The sequence below is a fragment of the Lonchura striata genome, chromosome 3, assembly GCF_046129695.1.
Source record: "Lonchura striata isolate bLonStr1 chromosome 3, bLonStr1.mat, whole genome shotgun sequence".
Lineage (NCBI taxonomy): Eukaryota > Metazoa > Chordata > Aves > Passeriformes > Estrildidae > Lonchura > Lonchura striata.
The window spans coordinates 26,979,070-27,004,330 of NC_134605.1; the positions used below are offsets into that span (position 1 = coordinate 26,979,070).

General features: G+C 40.5%; 1 protein-coding gene across 2 annotated transcripts in view; it reads left to right on the top strand.

Moving 5' to 3' along the window:
- The window catches only part of EFEMP1 (EGF-like fibulin extracellular matrix protein 1), a 45,399-nt gene extending 20,399 nt beyond the window's left edge, over positions 1 to 25,000 (top strand). For both annotated transcript variants that reach the window (XM_021527522.2, XM_021527521.2), the window contains 7 exons: positions 12,700 to 12,822; positions 16,216 to 16,335; positions 18,494 to 18,613; positions 20,009 to 20,128; positions 21,569 to 21,692; positions 21,817 to 22,012; positions 23,789 to 25,000. In XM_021527522.2, coding sequence (XP_021383197.1) covers positions 12,700 to 12,822; positions 16,216 to 16,335; positions 18,494 to 18,613; positions 20,009 to 20,128; positions 21,569 to 21,692; positions 21,817 to 22,012; positions 23,789 to 23,947 — 962 coding nt within the window. In that variant the 3' untranslated portion in view covers positions 23,948 to 25,000. The remainder of the gene's footprint in view (positions 1 to 12,699; positions 12,823 to 16,215; positions 16,336 to 18,493; positions 18,614 to 20,008; positions 20,129 to 21,568; positions 21,693 to 21,816; positions 22,013 to 23,788) is intronic.
- The last annotated feature ends 261 nt before the right edge of the window (positions 25,001 to 25,261 follow it).

Sequence of the window (25,261 nt, forward strand, 5' to 3'; positions counted from 1 at the left end):
CTGTCAAGACTTGTTCCTTCCCTGCCCCTCGGTAGCTGCAAAGCCGATTCCTTTTATTCCTGCTGTTCTCCGGAGGCAGAAAGCTTGGTTTGGATGGGCATTGGTGCTAATGATTGTCCCACAGATCTTCTCCCTGTGTCCTGGGCTCTGTGCTGCTGGAGCTGTTCAGCCTCTGCCAGTGAGCCAGGACTCTCCTGAGGTAGAGCAATGGCCCAGACCAGTGTTCCCTCCTTGGAGCCTGTCCTTGGCTCTGCTGCTCACAGAGCATCAACATGTTCTGAGGAGCACCCACACTTGGTCAGAACCACAAATGGCTTCAAAAGCAACAATTTTATTTAATTTGGTTCTAAAGTGCTCTTTCAGGAATTTTATCAACTTACAGGGAGTAGAGGGGATTGTTGGAGGAGCTCCTTTTCCTCTCACAACCACCTTGCAAAAGCTGATTTTCTCATCAGGCTGTGTCCTTTCAAAGCCTAGTTGTCTCTCCATGCTCCCTTACCTGTGTCCTGTAGATTTTAAGATCATCTGGAGATAGTGCTGTATCTATTTTAGAGTGTTTTTATTGGCAGTTAGTGTATACGACTATGTACCCATGTGAACAAAATTACAAAGCCCGGACAACTTTTGTACAGAATTCCTTTGGCCTTGGTTTCTCTGTGGGTTTCATTTGGCAGAAGTGATATCAAGCAGAAGTCTTTCCCTCAGCTGCTGATGTAAACTAAAATACACCTTATAAATAGAAAACACAGGCATTAGGAGCAGTGCCTTTGGGCAATTGGCCACCTTTGGGCTATGGGAAAAATTCAGTTATATATGATTCATAAATATCATTAACAGGGTGGCATAAACTCACCTTGCTGTTCACAAACAAAGGCACATCCTCTGCCTTGAAAAATTAGAAGGGCAGAACCCAAAGGAACAGAGAAAGAAAAACAGAAGAGTGGAAGATTTAAGGGGGAGAACAAAAAATGGGGCTTCAGTTGTCAGTGGAAAGTATAATTTTGAAGCCCACCAAACAATGTGTGGAGCAAAACTCCACTGCATCCTTCATGCCCTGCTCCTGCTGAGCTTTGCTTTACAGAGCTGACTGTGTAAGGCATTTCAGAAAGCACTCAGTTTGTTCTTCAGGCTCCAGTTTGCTGAAGGCTCCTATTGATTACAGCTGGAGCTGGATCAATCTGGGGCTGCCTGTGTTCTGCTGGCAGCCTCTGGTTTGTAAATACCTTTCATCTCATCCAGCCGTGATGATGATGTGCTGGGATGATGTGGCAGCAATTATTTATCTGCTGTGTTGGGTTTTCTTCTCCACGCTTGCCAAGAGCCCTAAAGTCAGGCCATAGAGAGGCATGCTGACATCTTTACATTTCCATTAAATCTTCCTGCCTCTTCTGAAGGAATTCTAACAGCTCTATTGTCATTTCAGCAGTTGTTTCTTTTCTCATTCTCAGGGTGATAGATTTGAAAGCACTGAATCTATCCAGATTTAGCAAGTTTAAACTTGTCACAAATAACCTTGTTATCTGATAGCAGTCCCCAAAGGAAAACCCCCTCCAAGCTTCCCTTTTCCCGGGTTTCTGATCATCCTGTCTATATCCAAAGATGAAGTAGAAAAAGCAGGTGGGGTAGGCTTTGGTTACCCTCTGAATGGATTTACACACTTGCTTAATACCATGTAAATACTGACAAATAAAGCATGGATCTTGTCAAACTTAAGAACTTGGCAAATAAGGAGCATTAGAAACAGCAAATAGAGCTGAAGTATCTATTGCCAAGTCAGTGAGAGATCCCACGTCCTGCCTGGCGATCACTCTAAATACATCCTTTCTCCCACTTCATGTGACCTTTCCAGGTCAGCAATGTTGTATGTTAGTTTAATATTTTAAAACTGGAACTTTACTGGTATTTGGCCTACTTTTTGCTATTTATTTTCTAAACAAATGATAGCCACTCCCTACTCAAACTAACCTTTTAAGCTTCGCCAGGAGTCTGTGAAGATCACAAGGTATTTAAGAAAAAAAAATGAAAAAGAAAAAAATCACATGCTCAGGCAAACAAAGCAGGTTGCTGCACTTCCCCCTCCCACCAGCCCTGCAGCTGGATGTTCAGAATGCTTCAGGAGTTCTCCACTTACTCTAGGAAACACTGCTGAAATCTCATGTGCAATGAAAAGTGCCAGGATTATGGTAGCACAGCATCTATTCTGAGGCAAACCCATGCAACTTCCCAGCCAAACACCAGGGGAAAAAAAAAAAAAAAAAAGAAAGGAGCAAAACTGTCCCAATTGCTACTTCTACTTGATTGCTTAAAGGCAGCTGGGAAGGCACATCTTCAGCCTGAGAGCAGAGCTCATCCCAATTTTAAGGCAAAGGAAATTTGGAAGAAAAAATAGCTTTCTCTTCCCAAGGAAACTTCTGGTTTTTAGAATGTTCGTTTGTATTTATTACTGACTCATTGAAAGAACAAAGTATTTTTTGTGTCTTTTTTTTTTCTTTTTCTTTGTTCCCAAACAAAAACAACAACAAAAAAAAAAAAGTGGCTAAACCCCAGAAAAACCTTGGAGTGGGGCCAAAAATAATAATAATTTTCAGTTTTCAGAATTTTTTTGTCAGGTTTTTGAAAGAACAACATATACTTCCCAAGAACCAACTTACTAACTTCAGTGGACTGCACACCCTCAGCTTATTTCATTGCCCCTCTCATCCATCTCCCCTTTTCCACAATCTCCCCTGGACTCCTGTCTTGCTTTTCCCATGTTCCTTTTCCTTTCTTCATTAGTATCCATACTGCTTTTTCTTTGTTTTTTTTTTTTTTTTAATTTTACCTTCAAAGGATTGATTTCTTTTCCCCTGATACCTCTGCCTAAATTTTGATCCTGCCTAGCTTCACCTCTTGTATCCATTCTCTTACAAAAAAAGAATTTTTAAAACTCCAAATTACATTTTAAGCCCTCTTCATGTGAAGAATTACATGGAAAATTGAATTTTCCACTTAAATTCTAAGAAGGAAGCAGTTATTAAGAATTCTTAGCTCAAAACAGACAAACAAAAATTTATAAGATCCAGTTCCTTATGGTTTTGTTAGAACAAAACTGTCTAATACTGCTTGTTTTTGGCATAGTCAAATTTATATTGCCACAGAAACCTTCTGCACACCCTTTCACTTCACTTGAACTGTGCAACCTGAACATTCTGTTTTTCTATCCCAGCTCTTCCAGTCCCCTCCCATCCCTAGAGTATATTTTGGACCAAATCAACTGATGTGTCTTTTTAAAGTACTATTTCCATAATTTGCTTTTATTCTTCCATCATTCAGAAGTTGTAGGAGGCGTGAAAATAAGAATTTCTTTTAACCATTTCTATTTCACAGCCCAGTGCCTGCCAATAACACTTCAAATATATTTTAGATATGTTTCTTCAAAACAAGGCATCTGTGGGTACATCCAGCCACATGCTAAAAGTATCACATAACCACATTAAAAAAATTCAGAACTAAATAATGCCTTCAAAGGCATTTCTGAAGCTGGAACTGCATCAGGAATCTGCTTATTTATGTGGGGAGCTGTGGAGATTGCAGCATGTTGGTACTGCCAACAGATAGGATGATTAGTGCTAAAAACAATACCATCATTTAGATAAGCCCTCTCCTTTGGAGAGCTGCTATTGAACTCAGCTTGAACTTAAATGTTCTCAGCTTGGAAACTGGAATTCCTAAAAAGGCTCATTCAGGCTGCAAAAGCTGAAGGGGAATGAGATGGTATTGATAAAATTGGGCTCATATCAAATATTCTAAGCCACTTGTCTTACATCTGAAGTTCCTTCTAAAGGTCCCTTTTTTCTTGTGTCAGCAGAGCTGCTCTGATCAGCAACACATCCACTACGAAAAGCCCCAAAATCAGGTTCCTCTACTTCTGATTGGGACTAAACCAGTGGAAGACATGCCAGCATACAAGATAAGCAACATTTTTTGCAGGAGCTGTTTTCTGAACTTTCTCAGAATGAATGTTGGTTTTTGAAGTGTGCCCTCAACTCACTTTTTGGGTAGATATTTATATTTTCTTTTGCAGGGATCCAGCAGCTGCCAGTGTAAGTGCTGTGAAAATGCTTGCAAAGCTTTAATGAGCTTCAACTTCCTAATTAAAAACCACAATCAGCTTTCAGGCCTTGATTTCCCCAGTATTGCAGGTTGTAGCAGTGATATTTTGTTCAGTCAAGCCTAGCTAAAGGAAAATGCTTACGAGGTTTCCAAGGAGAGAAATAAACAAAATGGAAATGAAGAGGGAACTTGGAACTTTCAAGTGTATGTAATTAAGAAAAAAATACATCCTTCAGATAATTCTGGAAAGTATTAGGAGATATTCATAATTCAAAAGCAGTTGTTTGGTTTTCTTTCAAGCAAGGGGACAGCTTTACATCAAACACTGACTAGCTTTTCCATTAACTTAAGTAAACAAACCAGTATGTTTCAAGTTAAGTGAACATCCTTTTTTATTTTTTACTTTTTTAATAACTGTGTGAATTAGGAATAAGAATAAGACATTTACTTTCAAATAGGAAATTAGTTTGCATGCTATTTCTTCATGTTAAAAATACTTTGGAACACTCACAAAAACAATGTTAAGCTGAATTTATGGAAATGTTCCATATCAGTTTTGAAGATGATATGCCAGATGTCGGGGAGAACTCTTTCATCTGCAATAATGGAATAGTTTAATCCACCCTTGTTGTTTTTGAGCACAGTCCAAGTGTATTGGTCATCATGGGTGGGTGATCCCCACTTGGGCAGGCATGAACCAAAAAGCACAAGTTGTTAGACCTCTAGCATAAAATCACAAGAAAGCAACAGCAGGAAATACTCTACTGAAAGTAAAAATAAGCTATTGCAAAATGTAAATCAAAAAGCTCTCCATTATGACAACTCATGTTTTGAAGCATTCAGAGACTCACAGATACATTGCTCTGAATTAGTGGATTGTAATGACTCCATTTATGGCTCCAGCAAAAATAAAGCAAATAATACAATTTTTAAATTAATCTAGATCCATCAAAAGCATGGAATACTTTTCTTTGATATGAGTGGAAAGATTAATAGTTATCAATATGGTCTTCTAATGGAGGATTAAATTGCTCTTCCCTTTGAGAAACTTTAAACGCAAGGACACGTTATTGTTCACGTTCTTATTTTAACAATACACATTGGATAGGAAATACTTTTTGGAGCAGTTTGTGGCTTTGTAGCCTCAGACTAATACCATATCAGCCATACCACTCTCACTTGCAGTGATCATTTTAATGTGTTATCAATGTTTTATGTGTCACATTAATTTAATTCACTGTGGCTGTGGCTGGATAATGAGGTATCCATCTAATTCCAAAGGATCTTGGAATTAGGAGCCATTTCCCATGTGCAATGCACCTCCCAGAGTGCTTGGTGTGTGCTGGAGAGGGAAGGAGCATCTCACACAGAGGGAAGGAGCAGGAGAAAGGAAGAAAAACATTTTCAAATGCATCAGTTCATCACTTCATTCATTTTTTTTTCTCCCTTCTCAGCTGCCTGCCTCTCACAAGCATGTGGGAGATGTTCTAGTGCTGAAAGCCACGGTTCACTCCTTTATTGAGCTGTTCTGGGTGATAAGTCAATTTCCTTTGGACATACCAGAGACAATAGATAATTGTGACAGAAAACTGCAGGGCAGGCTCACTTACAACAGCTTGTTAACTCTGGTCTGTTAATAGAAGGATGCTTTTCCAGTACGTTTCTATTCCTGGAATCATTGTGCTTGAGTAACTTGCCCAAATCCACAGAGGTTGCTCACACGTTTGCAGTCCAAAGACAAAAATCACACAATGAATTGTGCATTCAATTCTCTTTTTGCACATTCACCACATCAGTGCTTTGCTTTGCTTCTCTTGTGCTCTGCCATGACATCCAGGAGCAGGAAGATATAAATCCACAAGGAACTTGCTTTGCTGCACTCTCAAATGGGAGAGGGGAAACATTTCAGCACACCAAATGGAGCACAGTTTTTCAGGAAAATCTCATTAATTTAAACATTCTACCTCACCTATTTGCTTAAATGTAGGTCTTGGCTCTCACATCTCTTTCCTGTGCAAACCAGTATTTGTGCAGGTTACCTTCGCTCAACTGTGAAAACTTGTTACCAGGGCAATCAGGCCAATATACCTCACATGAAAGGGCAAAGGAAAATTTAAAAGGGAAAAAACAGTAAAAAAGGGGGAAGGTTTTGGGCTGCTGCAGAGTTGTGCAGAATTTGAGAGGGTCCCTCATGACACCACTGGACAGTGACAACAATTGGAGTGAAGGTCTCTCTGCATTAGCAGGGTTTGCCATTCCAGGAATTGGAAATTTCTCAAGATATTTCATCTCCTGCTGCCTCCTGTCCCAATGTTATGTAACAGATCTTATGCTGGGCTCCACCACCACAAAGCACAACCTCCCAACACTAATGAGTTAAAAGCTGTCTGGGCATCCAGCCCAGATGAATAACATCGCAAATGTTGAAGGAAGTAGCAAGGGAAATAGAAAAGCCTGTGACAGAAATTGTTGATAGCTTGCTAAGGCTGGGGAGGGAACCAGGGAATTTGGAGGTTGCTTATGTTGTTCCTATGTGTAAGAAAGGATCAGGAAGGATCCAGGAAACGACATAGTGGTGAGCCTGGCTTCAATTGCAAGAACAATATAAGAAACATAAATAAGGGACAGAATACTTCATTTGGTCAAATAAAATAAGCCCATACTCATGGATGAACTATAGAGGTTTAATTTCTCCAAGTATGTTATCTTCAGGTGGTTCTTTCTGAAAGATGACAGTATAAAATATCTTACAGACAGATTAGAAGTTAATGAAGTAGGCAGAAAGGGAAAGTTTTGACAGAACCCTGAGGTTAAGTAAATTGTCAGTGATGCTGCATCCCCGTGCAGATCACTGCGTGTCTGATATCAGACTGTCTGGTGCCATTGCTGACGTGGGAGCTGATGTTTGCTCTTCAGATGAATCCATTAGAAAAATAGACCAAGTCATTTTCTGGCCTCACTCACACTGAGAACTCAAAAAATTTAAACCCATTAAGTAAAATATTTATGGTTTACATTCAAAACAAATTGAGAACAGGTTCACTGCAATCCATGACAATTGCAACAATGACATCGGTGGGACCATCACAGATTTGGATTTCTATGAACCATTCAGGAGCTGCTACACTGGTGCTCCTCAGTCAGGACAGAAATAAGAATTTCAATCCCATAAAATATTTCAAGAGCTTTCTTTTTTTATGTGGTGGAATATTCATATTGCTATGGACCAGGATAGAGAAAAGCAACCTGAAAACATTTTGTTTGGACAGAGGAGGAAGTACACAGAGAGCAAGAGGGTGCTGTAACATATTGCAATATTTTGAGAGCCAGCAAGCAGCAAGAAGCTGAACACTTTAGTCACAGGAGCAAGACACACTTGAGTTAGTTAAGAAAACATTTCTCCAACTCTGAGCACAACATACAGGTATGTGCTGGAAAGGAGGAGAAAAGCTTCAAGTGGCCTAAATAAGATGAAGGTGGATGTGGATAGCATTTTTTCTCTAAAAGTCCAAAGCCCTAGTGAAATGCATCTCCTGGTTTTATGTGCTGCTTCTAATGATACGAAGCAAATTGCAGAGATTAAACTGTTGCATAAGTGAGCAAGCAGCATGAGTCAGGGGGTTTGGGAAAAGTGAGTCACAGCGGGAAGGGAACAGAGCCAGGGCTGGAGCTGAGAAAGAGAGACTAGCAAGAAAATTTTAAGGATCTAGATAAGACCCTGAGAGAATAGAGTGCTGGAGAGAAGCAGAAAAACTATCTCTAAAAGAGGGAGCCATACATGAAGTTTAGGGAAAGCTTTAGGGAAAGCTATAGCTTAAAAGCAGGTCAGGCTGTTTCTGTACACAAATGGTGGTTGAAATACGGAGCAGGCTGCCAAAGTCAGCAGTGGAGGGACAGAATTGTGCAAATCACTTCAAGAGGCAGTGTGGGCACATTTTTGGAAAATGAGGGAATCACTAGGTATAGCCATTAGTGAGGCTTGTGGAATTAAAACTATGAAATGCGAGTTGGTTTATATTTTGAAGGAATACAGGAGCGAGCTCTGCTGCCCTCCATGGTTCTCACACCATGGCTGTAGCACCCTGCAAACTTCAGACACTTGCCTGTGCAACTCAGAGCGTTCTCTTAACTCACGGAGAATTAGGGATGGCAAAGACTTCCAAAAGGAATTTCTAGAAAAGCCCTGGAAATTGCTGCAAAAGGCAGTATTTACATCAGGGTGAGTCACTGGGGTCTGAAAGCCCTCTTTGCCACAGCACAGTTGAGGACTTATGTTCACATTTCTGGAGGAGCAGTGCAGCTCACATGTCATTTAACTGAGCCATGGTGTCCTTAATTGTTGTGTTTCTGCCCCACTTCTCCTTAGACTGACCCTGACTTTATTTTAAGGATTTTATACAGCAACTTGATAAAGGCCCACACCACCCAACCCATTCTGGGCACAGCAAGGTTTGACCAAGCACAAGCCTGCAGGAAAAACAGAGTGAGATTAAAGACTCCGTTATGATGCTTTATGAATCTGAATTCAAAGTGTTCAGAGAACCTGAATGCTGTGCTTTGCAAATCCTTCAGAAATGTCACATCCTTTCAGTGCAGTATTCTGGATGTAACACAAGCAACAGACAGAAATTACTCAATCTGAACCCATTTTGCAAATAGCTTTTCTAACCAAAGTACAAATAAATCCCTTAATAAGTTTGATTTTAAGTGGCCTAATGAAAGACTACACAATTCCCTCAGTTCAGTTATTACAGTGATCAAGACACTGACGGTAACCCAGCTCCATTTTTAATTAAGATTGATCTGCAAAAGGTTTGTTAAAGACACCCAGACTATTTCAAAGGAATTTTTCTACCTACACAGGATGTAACTGTCCAGAGGAAAACTGGGAATAAAAATCTGAGAATGTCATCAATCAGACTCAGAGATACAATGAGTTTAAGAACTAACCTGTATTTCACAGGTTGCATGCATCAATAATCAAACACCATTCAGGTTTTTTAACTAACTAATACAAACTTGCAGCCTGTGTTTATGTCTAGTGAACAGCACAACCTTTAGAAATGTTAGCTGAGATTAGAAAAGATAAAGAAAAAAAAAAAAAGAAAGATCAGATAATTTTTATTACTAGTTACTGGTGTAATTTATATGGCTTACCTAGACAAACAAATGCTTGTTTTGCATTTAGAAATTTAGAAATTTCTAGAAATGAAATTTAAACAAAGTTGATGGGGAATGATTTGGGAGTGTTTTCTTATCAGGCAAGATAGTTGCTTAAGGCAGAAGCCTCAGCTATGGAATGAGGTGCTGAAACAGTTCTGGAGATGAACTTTATCATGATGACACTAAATTTGGAAAAGAGGATGTAGAGGAAAGATGCTCAAGAATGAGCTTGTAAAAGCCCCATATTTTCTTTCTAGATCTGTTTCTTACACTGCACTCATCACTGTGGTATCTTGAGTGCTTTCCAGTAGTGCATTAAGCAACATGACAAACATCTGTCACATGTTTGTTCTCTCACCCTCTCCCCAGAGGGACAAGTGTGTGCAGTGGAGAGCCTTGTTTTAATTTTTTTTTTAATTATTATAAATACACATGCACGTAACACATTATTAAACATTTGTGCTAGAGAGGAAAGGTCAGATAAACTTCTCTTGCTCTCAGGATTAGAGCTGGTGAGCTTTGTGATGTTCCTGTATCACACCCTTGCCCCAGACTGCAGTGTCTTCTCAGAGACTAAATCATGGCCATGGGTGTCTGCACCAGGCAGAAACCAAAAGTTTGGATTCCCAATGCCACATTTACTGTTCCCACTTCAGCCCAGGATTTTGTCAAGAAACATCAAATTGAATAAGGTGGTAGAATTTAGGGAAGAATATGTGCTTTGTATAATCCCCAGTCTTATTCCCATATTTGATACAGACTAAGAGCAGGATTTGATGGAACCTCAAAAGCATTGTCAGGTCAGAGGCACTGTGAGAGTCATGGTAAATCTAGGAATTTCATGGACTGAAAAAGTCTGATTTCAACAATGGAATGAAGACCTGGGATTGAATGATTTCCCTACAGGGCAGACATAACTGGGAAAACAATCTGGAAATTTGAGTTTGGTCAGACCCTGAGGAACTGCAGATAGACAACAAACTCATTCAAGAGCCACAAACACATTGTGGGAATCCCAAATTAATCCCCAGTGTGGGATGGGGCCATTTCCCATGGACAGAGAAGTAGGTGTGCACTGGTAAGTAAATAACTCTGCCTCTACCACCTCAGAGAGAAATGAAGCCGCTCTGCCACATGCCAAGGAAACTCCAGCATTGCTGTTGCTTCCTTCTAATGACTCCCACACCTCTAGTTCTCCAGTAACTCTCTGGACAGTTAGGAAACAGACTATTTCTGTAATGGACAGTGATCTGGGTCACACTGAGTGCCAAGAGCTGGAGCGTCCTCTCTGGCCTCGCTCACAGGCAGAGCTGCAGCATCACTGCTAAATCCACCAGTGCTCCTTCCCATAGTCCACAAGAGCTGGGCTGCTCTGGGATTGCACCAGAATTTGGCACTGCTTTCAGCACATAAATGCTCACTCTCTTCCTCACCCCGTATCAGTCACAGCTGTAGGACGTATCTGTAACTACTGCAATACTGGAGATGCCAGCACTGAAACCTTTTCAGGTGCCTGCTGTTCTCCTCCTGCCCTATTTCCCTCAGACACAACCTTTAGGCCATCAGCCTTGCTCCACCAGCATGGATTTCCCTGCACAGGTGGGAGCAGACCCACTCCAAGTATCACCCTTTCCTAGGGAAGGCAGGAGGCTGCCTCACTTCCCACAACTTTTACAAACCCAGATCTTGGCCAGAACATCAAAACCCTCCAAAGGTTTCCAGATGGGGAAGCAGCAAGCTGGCAATAATTGTTTTTCTGTCCAGCTGAACTTACCATCAAGAACAGCCAAAAAACATGAATACATAAGTAAATCGATGAATCATTTTAGCTAGAGTAACTTGTTATTCAATGTATTTTCATCCATCTTAAAAGGCAAATTCGTGTTTACTCATATATGAAGCTCCTAAAGATCAAATAAATTTTCTTTGCTCCAGCACAGTCTGCAACAAAAAGGATTGGAATTGTACAAGTATCTTATTTCCAGCTTTTGTAGGAACGGGGACTACAAAGCTCATGAGGTCCCTGCAATGACTTGCCTTGAGCTGCCTGACATTGGGGTGGCAGGAGGTAGTCAATTGTAGTCCCCAAAAGTCTTCTTCACACCTGGGAATGTGCTTTTCAGTGTCAGGACACAACAGTGAGCTCGGCAAAGCAGCTTCAAGACTTACACTGTGCAGAAATGCAAAGAACAGCCTAACATAAGAGGCCTTTAGCTTCTCTGTCGAAGAAAGGGAAGATGTATGTAAAATATTTGGACATTTGGGGAGAGGGCAAACGTTGAGAACTAATTCAAACTGTTGATGGTTTATTTTTTATTGAATCTTGTGGTTGAAATTATTTTCATTTGTTATGAGAAAGAATCCATCATTTTTTCCAAAGCACCACCCAGAATCTGCCACTGGTGATGTTCTAACATCCCCAGTGCCTATACAAATAGAGAGGTCAGCTGAGATTTGTAAACTAGAGATCATAAGTTTTAAGGAATTTGTTTATTCAGCCTAGAGTCTCCAAATTGTGTACTATGCCAAGCTTAAGAAGTCATCTCACTGTACTGTGTCATGTTACAATAAAAAACTCTCCAACATTTTGGATGTTCAGATGAGAAAGCAAATTGTAATTCATTTGTCAGCACATGCAGTTTAATTATAATTAAGTACATCCAGCAGTCATAATGGAGCAGGCTAAATGAAACTGCTGTTTTAATACTTGAATAAACCTGCATTGAGTGCAAACTAAAAGCTGCCTGAATTACTCTGAAAAGTATCGGACTAGAACTTGCAGTTTTAGCTCTACTGTGCGAATACAAACATGCATAAACTGGTTCCAGAGGCTTGAACAGATTGACTGAATTAGGAGAATTTTCATGGGAATGACAAGAGGCAGATTTCTTCCTGATGAGGGGTTCCACCTACCGCCTACCAAGTTCCAAGTCCCTGTCCAAAGCATGGAGCACAGGAACCATGCAAGAGATCAGCAGAGTCCTTTTAGTACCAGCAGAACAACATATTTCTAACTCCTCTCCTTCTTGAGAAAGAGCTGAACTACATTTGCTGAAATTTTCTGGAGTAGTTCAGCATGAAACATCCAACCAGCGTGGGAAAAAAAACCAAAGCAAAACAAAACAAGCAAATGATTCAAATATGATGAAGCTGCAAAAAGTTCACAGAAAATTCTAGACTGACAAGTACAAAATATTAATGGTATTTAACAAACAAGTGTTTAAAATAACCATATCTGAAAATAGCTACAAAGGCAGTGTATGAGAATTAAAACATTACCAGATTTCTGATAGCTGCAAGTGTTGAGATGACATCTTGGGAGTGCATCTGAACTTTTCTGCTTGCACTTATAGGTAGCTTGAAGATGTGTAAAGCGTTTCCACAGGCTAAATACTTTAAGTAAATGTAACTACTAATATTGCACTTGTTTTCTTTGTTATAAAGATATAGATGAATGTGCAACTGGAACCCACAGTTGTAGAGCTGACCAAGTATGTGTCAATTTAAGAGGGTCCTTCAGCTGCCAGTGCCTTCCAGGCTACCAGAAACGAGGGGAGCAGTGTGTTGGTAAGTGTTGCTTTCCATCCAATGGTTTTCATTCATTATCTACCATTGCAAACTTCATATTGGTCATAAAGCAGATGAGTATGTGTGGTGTGAAACATCTGTTTCACTTTGGAATGCAATGGAATAGTCACTTTACCACAATAATTAATCACTAAAACATGGGATGAGGAGCTATTTTAAGGACAATCAACACTTGGAGTTCACAAGCTGAGTTCTGCTAATAGTTCCCATTGTGTGATTGTTTGTGTTGGGGCATTGCCCAGTGTCCCAGAGATTGCCACGAGTTCTGGATGGCAGCAAAGCACACCATTCCCCAGAGATTCAGCTCCAGGTCCATGGAATAAGCCCCACCTCCCCCAGCCCCCAGCCCTGCTCCAGGACTCAGCTTTCTGAACACAAATGAGAGAGATGGAAATTCTGAATGCAGGTACAGGTGAGCTGCACCCTCTAAAACCCACCAGGCTTTATTCTCCGTGCCAGGATAAGCTATTGGCACCCTTGGGAGCCATGCAAGCATAGCATGGATTTAAACTCGAGTGCAGGGCAAACACCACCTCTCTTTGTCCCACCCTCAGGTGGGGACATTATGCCAAAGTGCCATCCCCCTGCTCCTTCAGCCTGCATTTGATTCCTCTTTAATTACCATTTCAATGGATAAATTGCTTCTAGAGGCACTCCAGCCATAAGCCTAGGGTTTGTCAGACTATGAAGGGTCACATCTAGACATCAGGAGGTGACATTCAAGACAGCCTCTTCTAAGACACTGCACTGGTTGTATGCAGCTTAGGAGAAAAGTGTTTGTGGTTGAGGGTTTTTCCTCTTTCAGGGATCCTGCATTTCAAAGTGTATAAGAATTTCAAAAATATATTTTTTAAATTTTTATTCTTAATCTCATCTCTTCTTGCTAAGGCCACAGGTAAGAAACTGAGAAGATTTTAGTACACACCTAGAATAACTTCAATTTCTGGACATAGCTCATTCTTCAGGATTCCAATCTAAGGGCTGTAGAAATAGTAAGAATAAAAATTCTTATATCTTTCCTAAGAGACACAGATCAGGCCTCGAACTGTAAAATTGCTGTAAACACAGGTGTATCTGATTTTTCTCAGTTCTCTGTGCAGGAGTAGGATGACTAATTTGAAATGTAGGTAGATTAATAGTTTTGGAAGGTCATGCATTTTTTTTTTTTAATATCTAGGGTTTATATGGATTTTTTATATAGCAGGTAAATTATATTACTGCCATACAACAGCACTTCTGATATCAAGACTCATGGTCCTAAATGAAAGTCTCAGTGGAAACAGGACAGAAGTGAGAAGGGTGATAGACCCTTATACCTAAATGTGAACACATTTATGCATCTAAATATATCTATGAAAAGGTCTGGAAAGTGAAATTTCCCTTCTCCTATTTAGGTCAAAACCAAGAATAACACCTGTATTACATATTACACACTGACCTAAATTACAAGTACATCCCAACAGTTAGTACTGTCAGCATTTCAGAATAAAGCCTGTCTTTAGGGATTTTGTAACAGCTTAGCCAGAAAATGTTCTTGGGGCCAGATCTTGATAGAGGTTCTCCATATGGGAGGAAATGTTTCTCAAATTTGAAAGAAATTTTTCCAGACTATTTTGGCTTGAAGGTAGAAGGAGAAAAAGAGACATGGTTTTAACAATTGGTCGATTTTAATCTAAATTCACTAACAATTTCTGACTTTTTTTCTAGTTTGTTTTGTTTTTTTTATAATTTGCTTGTTCACATATTGCCAAATGAGTCTTTTCTGAAATGCATGACTGCAGGGAGAATTAATTGTTTTCAAACAAATTTGGTCCAATTGATCAGATGAATCTCAGCCTTTAGATCTGCCCACAGCTGATGTGCCTAATCCCACAGGGAAAATTCCCACCGAATAAGAGCCAGATCCTGAAAGCATTTATGTGTATAAATGTACCAAAGCATTGCTCATATGTATAATCCTGTTTTTTTTTAAAGTTACTTATATGAGCTTAGGCCTGTAAAAGTCAAGGATGGAAATCTACTGTGCCTCCTTAATTTATTCCATTTCCACTTCCAAATTTCTCTCTGCAACAAGAGTTACAGTGACAATTGCTACTGTATGGATAGCCAGGAATTTTCCAGCATAAGCCTTTTCATTCAGAAACATCCAAAACACTCCACTAAGTTCAGCCCTAAATTTGACAAAGAAAGGGTTAACTTCTAAAGATTATTTTTTCACTTGATATTAAAACAAACACTTTCCTCATTATAAAAAAAAAAAAAAAAATCTTGGCCTCTTCTTAAACACATCTATGGTGGAAACAGCTGGAGGTAGGAAATGCAAGATCTGGCATGGATGTGGGAAGTGCCTTTCTTTGTTCCAGTGAATGCTGCTCTGATTTGTGTGAGTGTTGATCCTTTGAAATGTCCCATTGTGTACAAGCCCAGAGCACAGCGTTGGATTTCTTCACCAAGCTCCAGCCGCCACGGCTCAAGGCAGCCACTGCGCGCACACGCACACACACGATAATGCAATAATAAAACATGTTTTCCAGGCAAAACCAGAGCCACTATCTCCTCCAGAATGCAGGGAAGTCTTTTAAAATGCAAAAGTGGTAAGGGAATGGGGTGCTGAATGTTTTGTGTGGCAGGCAGGTGAAAGTCCTGCTCCGATGCACACCAGGAATGCTGACTCTTGGAAAGGCAGACTGCTCCACCTCAAAAGCAGGGCTCACCTGCAAGGAGAGGCTGTGCAAGGCTCTCAGTGCCAGAGATGCACAGCCAGGTGTGGTGCTGCTAGGTGGGAAGGTATCCAGGACAGGCAGCCAGGGGAATGGGAGCAATGGAAAACCCTTGAAGAGCAAGGCAGGGTCTGGGGATCCCTGTGGAAGCACAACCACCTGTTTCCTTTTCAGGCCCATTAATTCTCCATCCTTGCCATTCCCCTGTACTTGCACAGAAAATTGGACTGTTCCTAATGGAGCTGAAAAGATTTAGTATGTGCCAGGAGTGTCGCGTACGAGTTTTTGGGAAAATGAGCTCCAAGCCCCATTGGCTGTGTTGGTCAGCACCGTGTCTGATCCTGAGGGATCAGGGAAAGCTGAACAAAACACTCAGTTTTACCTGCACAAAATAAACCAGACCAAGCACTACTGCAGGACTGAGTCAATAAAATAAAGTTGGAATGCACAGTGAAGAGAAGGAGCATAAAAACTTGTTACAAAACAGTCACAGGAAAAGATAAAGGGTATCTTGTAATATCCATGGAAGCAGTGCCCAGCTCACACAAGCTCTTCTGCTTTTAATCAAGTGCAATTAACTTCTCTCAGACACAAGAACAGCAGGGAAGTGCTGTGGTTCCATGTGAACTAACTGGTGTTTTTGGTGCCCCAGACATCGACGAGTGCACCCTGCCCCCGTACTGCCACCACCGCTGCGTGAACACGCCCGGCTCCTACTACTGCCAGTGCAACGCTGGCTTCCAGCTGGCCTCCAACAACCACACCTGCGTAGGTAAGCGCTCTCAGCAGCCCCCCGGACACACAGACACCAGCACACAACTGCCACAGACACACTGAAAGGAAATCAACACCAACAGGGAAAAGACTGTACTGAGAGGCTCCTCTCCTAGTGAGCTGAGAGTTACAGGAGGGTTGGAGACAAATTTAGAGCTTTCTTGAATGTCTGTTATTTTGTTGACATAGCAGATTTCCAAGGAACATCTAAAGCCTTATATTCAGTATTTAATCCTAGATTTAATTATTCTTTCAGTTCTGCTTTATTATTGGCTTTCCTGATATTATTCCCAGTTCACATCACACAGGCCAGAACTGGGAATCAAAGCAATCAATACTATACCTCTGCAATTAAGGGCAATTACCCTCAGCACATGGTAAAGAAAGTCTTTAGACCACATTTGAATATCTAGAAAAAGTTAAAAATTGAAACAAGGTTCACTAAGAGTGATCTTTCAGCTGTGATGTTTGCCTTAGAAATACAACACTAAGGGAAGCTGCACAGTAAAACTTAAAGTCTGATGTCCAGTTTGAAATTATAACATCTGTTCTAGAAGGATGAGAGTAATAATAAAAGGTAACTGTCTGCAGAAGCACAGAGAGAATGACTGTAAAATCAAGAGACTGGTGATGGAGATAGTCAGCTTATTATAGGTGTAATTTGTGTATATAAAATCTATATTATATACATAGAAAAACGAGGCTGTGTTTTCCACTTTCACCATCCCTTCCAAGTATTGCCAACCCTCACCAAGCACCCTGCAAGCTCTGCACTGAGACAGGAATTGCTTGGTTCCCACCAAATCATAGTATTTTAAAAATTGCCCATGCCCATGTGACAAAAGTCACTTATTTGTCCCTTTCCATGGCTCAAATGGAAGGTGAGTTCTTTCAGCACTTCACCAAATACCCCTTCCCTGGCTTTCCAGCCTCCCAGCCTCATCAGGCACATTTCTACCAGGTAAAGGGGAGGAAAGCTTAAGGAGAAGATTTATGAATGGATGGTTGCTGCATCAAGACAAACTGTCACATCTGCCACAGCAGCACTTGACAGCTGTAGCTATTAAATTTGTGTCACGACTTCTGCCTGTATTGAAAATCGGTCAATATTTCTTGGAAAATGAACAGAACTGGGGCTTTGGCCACCAGATTTATTTCTCCTGGTAGTATTGGAGAAGGAATGATGTACATCCTATGCACTGTTGCCAGAAGGGAACTCAGGGGAAGAAAAAGACTATATGATGAGTTTTCCCCTATTATCATTCATTTTTTCAGGACTAGGAGGAATGCAGAGAATTCATATCCTCTTCATTTGCTTCATTTTTGAGTACCTCATCTTTGTCAGTTTTTACATGCATTTGTAAAATTACAGTGTTGCTGACATTTATAAGCCATGAACTCAAAGGTTTTTTTCCAAGCACAGCTTTCTACTGATGGAGATATCTGATAAACACAAACACGAATTGAAAACATGCAGGAGGGAAACACAGGGAAAACCACTAAATCTACAGACTGACAGGAGCAGCAGTTAATCAACAGTCTGTGCCAAACGAGGGCTATAGATTCCAGAGGTGATTAGACTTATATAAACTTCCCATTAAAAATTGTTTCTCTTGTCATACCAGTGTCCTCAAAATGTTCTTGGGATGGGCAACACCATGGAAAATGTAGCACAGAAAAATACCTTCCCCCAATATGGTCTAGGCCTTAGAGCTCTGCAGAACTCTACTGGCCTCAAAGGCTCATGTTATAATTGCAATGGAATTTAAAAGAACAAATTTTCAGAGTAATAAATAGCTCAAATAAATCTTAACCACTGCATGCTGAGAGGTCTTATCAGTATGTGTTCCTTATATCAATTATTTATAGAGACTTGGCATTTCATACCTGCAAAAAAGGCGCTGGAATGTGGAGCTTAATAGCCACATTAAACATTTTTGAGAGAAATCGTCACACATTGGAATAACCCTCATTCCTGGAAAAATACTGGTTTTTACATGGAATATAAAGCACAGATCTAATATTGCTCCAGTGTCTGCAGATCTACATTGGTAGAGCCAGCTAAGCTTCTGCTGAGCAACAGGCCCAGCCTAAGGACTCATCCACCAAGCCTAATTACCACCTACACAATAAAAAGATCTCATTTTTCCTTTCAGACATAAATGAATGTGATGCCAACAACCCATGTGCACAGCAGTGCTACAATATCCTGGGTTCTTTCATTTGTCAGTGTAATCCAGGCTTTGAGCTAAGCAGTGACAGAATCAACTGTGAAGGTAAGACTTTTTTTTGTCTTGGAAAATCAATTTTTTTCTTTGTTTTTGTTTGCCCTGAAGCCTTTCTGTGAACTAAGGGACAGAATCAGAGACACTCTGTGGGTAGAGTTTGTAGCCAAAGCCCTTAAGATATTTTTTTTTTATGGTACAAAGGAGGCTAATTCACACCTGAGTAGCTGCTGGTATTTCAGATACAGGTAAGAATGGGTGTCTCTATAGGAAATGCAAAACAGGACAGAGATTGCTGCACTTCAGATATTAAGTGGGAACAAAGAGGTTTCTGAGCCCTGACTGCACAAACTCCCTGGAATTGTGGGTGGTCTAATACTGATGATCATTAAATGAATTGGAAAGGAATGCAAACCAAAAACAAGGGAAATTTTGTGTGTTGTTAGGCTCCTCTGAAAACAAAACCTCCAATTCCTGATTTTAAGGGAGTGACAAGTGTGCTTTTGAGGTGCTTTGCAGCCTGTGTACACAAACAGCATGCCTCCTGTACAATTATACAATCAACACTTTATTTCCTCTGCCAGAGGCTCCACAGGGGTGCCCTAATCTCCTTTTGGACACATGATGACCTCACCCTTGGAGCCCCATCCTTTCTACCAGCCTTGAAGGCAGAGAGGTCCCTGCTTCAGCACTGCCCTCCCCAATGAGCTGGGAGAGCTGGTACAGATGCTCCCTCTGCTAAACCAAGCTGCTTAACCTAATCCTATTTGAACAGAACAGGGAACAGCAAGCATGCAGCCTCCAAGGACATCCCTGACCCCAGCCCAAGAGCTGGGCTCTGCTCAGAGGTAGGAGGAGGGAGATCTGTGCTTCCCAAGCCAACCCCTCCTCTTGATGGGTTTAAATTCATTTCCTGTTGATGGCATACACCGTTCAGTTCTGTTTCACACCAGGCTGCCCTCATGAGGGACTGATGGATACACAGGGATAAAGAGGTAGGAGAATGCTATCCACTGATTATTATTAGAAGGCAAAAAAAGACCTTTCCCTCTTTCCCAGAGAGCTACTCCATGAGTGTAGGGCACAAGTACAAAGGCAACATTTTTGCCTTACTAACTAATCTCACAGCTGTGGGTTTTTTCTTCCAAGTCATCACATTTTGGAATTTTGCAAGTATACACAATTTCAAGAGTTATTTTCCCAAACCTGCTCTGAAGTCTAATTCAGCTTCTGCTTCCTCAAATCCAAAATTATTCTTTTGGAGGATTACTAACAAAATCCCAGCAGAGCTCATCCTTTCATTCTCAAGGTGATAAACAGCACATTTCAGGTTTTGGATAGCTCTTTTAAGATTCTTTTTCCCCCAAGCATTTAGCTATTTTATTTAGTTCTGATACTAGGCAAATTTTAAAAGCTAATGACACAAAGCTCTTTTGCTCTCTGCAGACACTGACGAATGCAGAACCTCAAGTTACATATGTCAGTACCAGTGTGTCAACGAGCCAGGGAAATTCTCCTGTGTGTGCCCTGAAGGATACCAGGTAGTAGGAGGCAGAACATGCCAAGGTAAGTGCCTGCCCCTTGGCAGGTTCAGCCCTGCATTATTTACACCACTTCAGGCTAAGCATGATTGCTAGCTAAATGGTTGTATTGCATGACAGGATTACTGTGCTGAGAGCAGAAGATATGTTGATAAAGCATTTGATGATTCAATAAATATCTTCTAATCTCATTTGAATCCTTCAGCTCAAACTCCAAGTCCTTTGGATTCCTAGGATAAAATTTCAGTTTTTGCAGCCCTCGGGTAAAACTTGTCTTGGATGTCAAGGTAGTGGCTCTGAATTTGAGATCAACATCTCTGAATAAATCCAGGTCATTTTTTAACGACATGAAACATGTCTTTATATTATGTTTCTTTTCAGAGAGATTCCTAAATCCTGTCACAGTAAAAATTAAAGATATGCTTCTTCTGATAAAGGAGGAAAAAATGCAAGCCTTCAGCAGCTTAGATAATTCATGTGTAGAAAAATAAGTATTCTGGCCAGATGCCACCAAATGCCAGGATTTTCAAGTTTGTGGTTTTTTCTCAGTGGTGCTAAAAGTCTCTGCATCTTATTAGAGAATATTGCAGAACAATATATTAAGTGCAAGAACTATTGTTTCTGTAATGCAGAACCAGATTGAACAGAACATATTTTTAGAAATAAAGAGGTGTGATAATTAGGGCCAGAAAACATGAGAAAATACCTCTTCTTTATCAGTATTTTGTCTTACAAATCCTGATTAACTTCTTTCCCTTCTGAACAACAGCAGCTGACAGTGAGCACTGCGGGATGGTTGATTAAAGCATCTAAAAACCTGTTTGTGCCTTCCAAGAGATTCCTTTTGGATAAAGCCTTTCTGTGCCTGAATGAAATTTAGGAGACCGTGTGGGTAGACAGTGGGGCTCTGGCATTAACAGGAAATAGAGCATTAATACAGTTCAAGGCTCACAGTCTCCACCTCCCTTCAGGGTTCTTTTCTCAGGCAAAAGAAGCTCTACTTTGCACGATAAACAAGTTTGCACTATTCCTTCTAAAGCTATTTTGATGAAAATGTAGCCATTAATGAAGCACTTTAAACCACGAAATCCAGGTTATAACAACTGAGAAGCTGCAAAAGGCAGGTAATCACAATTCTTCCTTGAGACCTTTTTCCTCTGTCTCCAGGACGCTTTCAGCTGTACAATCATTCTTTGCTAATTATAAACTTGACAGCATTTCCACAATTGCATTATATATGATTAATGTGCATCTCCAGTTAGCTAAAAGCATTCAGTCTTAACATCCAATAAGCAAGTTTATTCCACTTCTGCACAGAGAAACCCTTTATAGCCAAGTCCCAGAAAACAAGAACAAGGACATGGAAAGCTGATGGGTTTCAACAGATAAGCAGGTTTTTGTGTAGTACATTTGTAGCAACCCTGTTTCCATCTTCTTTGACACAGTCCCTCCTCCTTCCTCCTAGATATAAATGAGTGTGAGACCACTAATGAATGCAGAGAGGATGAAATCTGCTGGAATTACCATGGAGGGTTCCGTTGTTACCCCAGAAATCCTTGTCAAGAGCCCTATGTCCTTACCTCGGAGAAGTAAGGGAAAAATTAAAAATTAAATCTTGTGTTATAGGCTCATCCTCAAGAAGGGACATGATGGAATGAACCAGAACATTGTACTTTAATATCTTTTCCTCTGCTCTTCCCGTTTGTGTGGCAGCCGCTGTGTGTGCCCGGTGTCCAACGCCATTTGCCGGGAGCTGCCCTACTCGGTGGTGTACAAGTACATGAGCATCCGCTCCGACAGGACCGTGCCCTCCGACATCTTCCAGATCCAGGCCACCACCATCTACCCCAATACCATCAACACCTTCAGGATCAAGTCTGGCAACGAGAACGGGGAGTTCTACCTGAGGGTAAGTACAAGTTCAATGGCTTTTTGATGCTTCCTTACCAAGTGTACTTGGTTTCCAGTTTTTAACAAGCCTTTTACTTTACTGCTTGAAAACCCTAAACTGTGACTCCAACTGTTTCTTTCAACTCAGGAATATTTAGCAATCCTGGGTCACCCGTGTCAGAGTCACATAGACTAACTCCCTGCCTTCCTCTCTCTGTACCAACACTTCAGATAAATCTGTTTAAGACATAATTATAGAAAGACTCCTTGCACAATTACATTAATTACATTTGTCATTTTGCAAAAGAAGAAATCAATAACAGCATTCTAGAAATCTGTGCCCCATCCCAAGCTAAGCTCAGGCCAACTTACAGTGCTGTTGAGACATAATTAAATCTTTATTTCCCATAGTAAAAGCCAAGGAAGTTCAAAATACTTGGGATAGCAGTATTTCCTGTTAGTGGGATACATTCAAGTAGATACACATAAATAGGAGTGTCTAGAACATCTGCTTTTTAAGGGTTTTCTTGGGAAGAAATCTCATTTTCTTGAACCCCTACAATATTTACAAATTCCCAGGAAATCCTTTTCCCTTCATATATGGCTTTACACTCAGTAAAACAGATTCAGCACAAAAATTTTCTATCAGAAATACAGTAATTGGAAGGTTTTAATGTTTAATTATTTTCCTTCAAATTGGGAGATTATGAGCTTTTGATAGTACAATAAGTGTACCAAGCTGCCGTATTGCCATTCACATCATGTTTACCCAAGGTGGGAACAGGGGATTACTCATCCATATATCATTCATTGTGACATGACAAATCCAGGAGAAAACACTGATTACAGGTTACACATCAAAATCCCCTAACTACCCCCAAAATACAAACAGCTACTTGCTTAAAATAAAAACAAGATCACTACAGGTCCCAGCTGGGTTAGACTCCAGTGTGGCCTTCAGACTGGTCCTTGGAGTAACAATTCCCACCTCCTGTTGCCACCCAACAAGAAATAAGGCCCTAAATAAGGAAGCACGTGTTTATTCCTGCCAGGGGACTGTGGTAAACAAAAATGTACTTAGAAGTTATTCCTACTGTTGTAGTAAAATGCTGAGCTGGCTCCTGGATGCAGCAGATGGACTGGATTCATCTATGCACCCAACACTTGTGACAAGGGGAGAAAATATTTGTAGTAGGTGAAGAGAGAGATGGAGCTGACCCTTTTATCATCATCTGGAAAAGACAAAACTGTTTGACAAACCAGCAGCATAACCCCAGATTGAGAAAAGTGCTTTGAAGCAAAACAAGATGGGGATAGCAATAGGCACACACCAGTAACAAAAACTCCCAGCATTTACAAGGACAACATAACTTCTGGAGCATGAGCCACAATACAGACTTTTGAGCTTCCCTCCACTAAACAAACTCCCTCACTGTTAAAGACATTAAGGCTCTTGTTTTACTTGTTCTCTCTCTATTTTAAAACCTGGTAGATGGAGTTTAAACAAAGACCATCTTGGGATAGATTACCACTTCCCACATCCTCTGGGGGAGTCAGCGTAACCAGGAACAGATTTTGCAGCACAGTTTATTCCTGTGGGCCTCAGTCAGGTGGAGTTTTCCCTGCAGCACAGCCAGGTGTGAGATTAGTCACGGCCCTTTGGAAGTGTTAAAAGCACCCTTGCCTCGTGCATGCCTGTGCTTTGAGGCAGAGCAGTGACACAGCAGCAGGGATGCCGCTGGGAATTGCTGTGGGTTGGACTGAGCTGGGCTTTGTCGTGTTGCTGTTGTTGCAGCAAACCAGCGCGGTGAGCGCGATGCTGGTGCTGGTGAAGTCGCTGTCGGGCCCCAGGGAGCACATCGTGGACCTGGAGATGCTGACAGTGAACAGCCTGAACTACCGCACGAGCTCGGTGCTGCGGTTAACGATCATCGTGGGACCTTACGCCTTTTAGTGTTTGCAACAAGCCTCCACTGGCACTCGCTGCAGCCAAAGAATATTATTAGAAAGAAAGCACTTACTATTTTTATTTATAGATTTTGCTCTCTTTTTTAAAAGAATTTGTTTAGTAAGTTGATCTCTCTTATTCACACATTACACCTGTAATTCCAAATTAGTAGATGTGTTCCATAGTATAACATGGGCATTGTCACTTTCTGTATAAAGATTTAAATCTTTTTTTATTACCTTCCTTGGACTAGATACATACTATGCTTTTATATGAGAACTGTATATTCATTCTATCCTGTAAAGCTTCACACATCCTTCCTAGCCAAATAGGTCATGCAATTTAAAAGTGATCTTCTGTTTGTTTTTATTTTAAATTTTAATGCAGCTACACTGAATCTCAAAAAAGAAAAAAAATTATGTAGTACAAATGATACACAAAGTAACGGTTATCTGATAAGCTAAAATATATTTCTTATTTTTAACTACTTTGTAACAAAAGGTAACAGTAAATAAAAATCTATTTCTGTAGACATTTATGTCCTATCACAGTTGGTTGGTTTTTCTAATCTGGGTTGGAGGTAAAGTGACATTGTGAGAAATAGTTTTTGTATGCAGATTTTGTTAACCATAACCATGAAATAACATTATGCTCTCTCCAAGAAAAATCGATTGTAGAAAGAAAATGTCTCCAACAAAGAAAGAAACTCCAAATGGGAAGTCACCAGACAGGGCACAAATGTCCATGAGAACACTGTTGGTAGTTACTGCTCAGAAGGAGGCAGCATTTTCAGACTGAAGTTAACATTTTCCAGAAATATTATTTTGTATACTAAGCATTGAGTGCATTTTCTTATTAAGTTATATCATTTTCAGGCACTCAGTCCTGTTCTTGCTCTTACAGCTCAGATGTATCATGTACAGTGTTCATAAAATTTATTTCTAATTCAAGAACTAATAACATCTTTTGTAATATGTAAAATCTTATTTCTTGTTTAAAATGTAGTAGTTAATCCTTTGATGTACAAAATTCTTAATAAAGATCTCTTACCATATTGTATTTGGTCTATTCTGAGGTAGTTTGTTACTACTGCTGTTATTGTCACATACTGTGGGAGTTGGCAAAGCCATGTTGAAGTCTGAACAGTCAGATCTCAGCCTGTACAGGATGAGTTCTTGGACGACTCAAAACACAATTCCTTTGTAGAAGAACAAGCCTGATGCCTACTGAGATTAAGATTTAGTGACAGCAATGGTTCACTCCAAAACAAAACTTGGAACAGGCCACAGCCACTGTGGTTGAGGGCAACACATCCCCCTG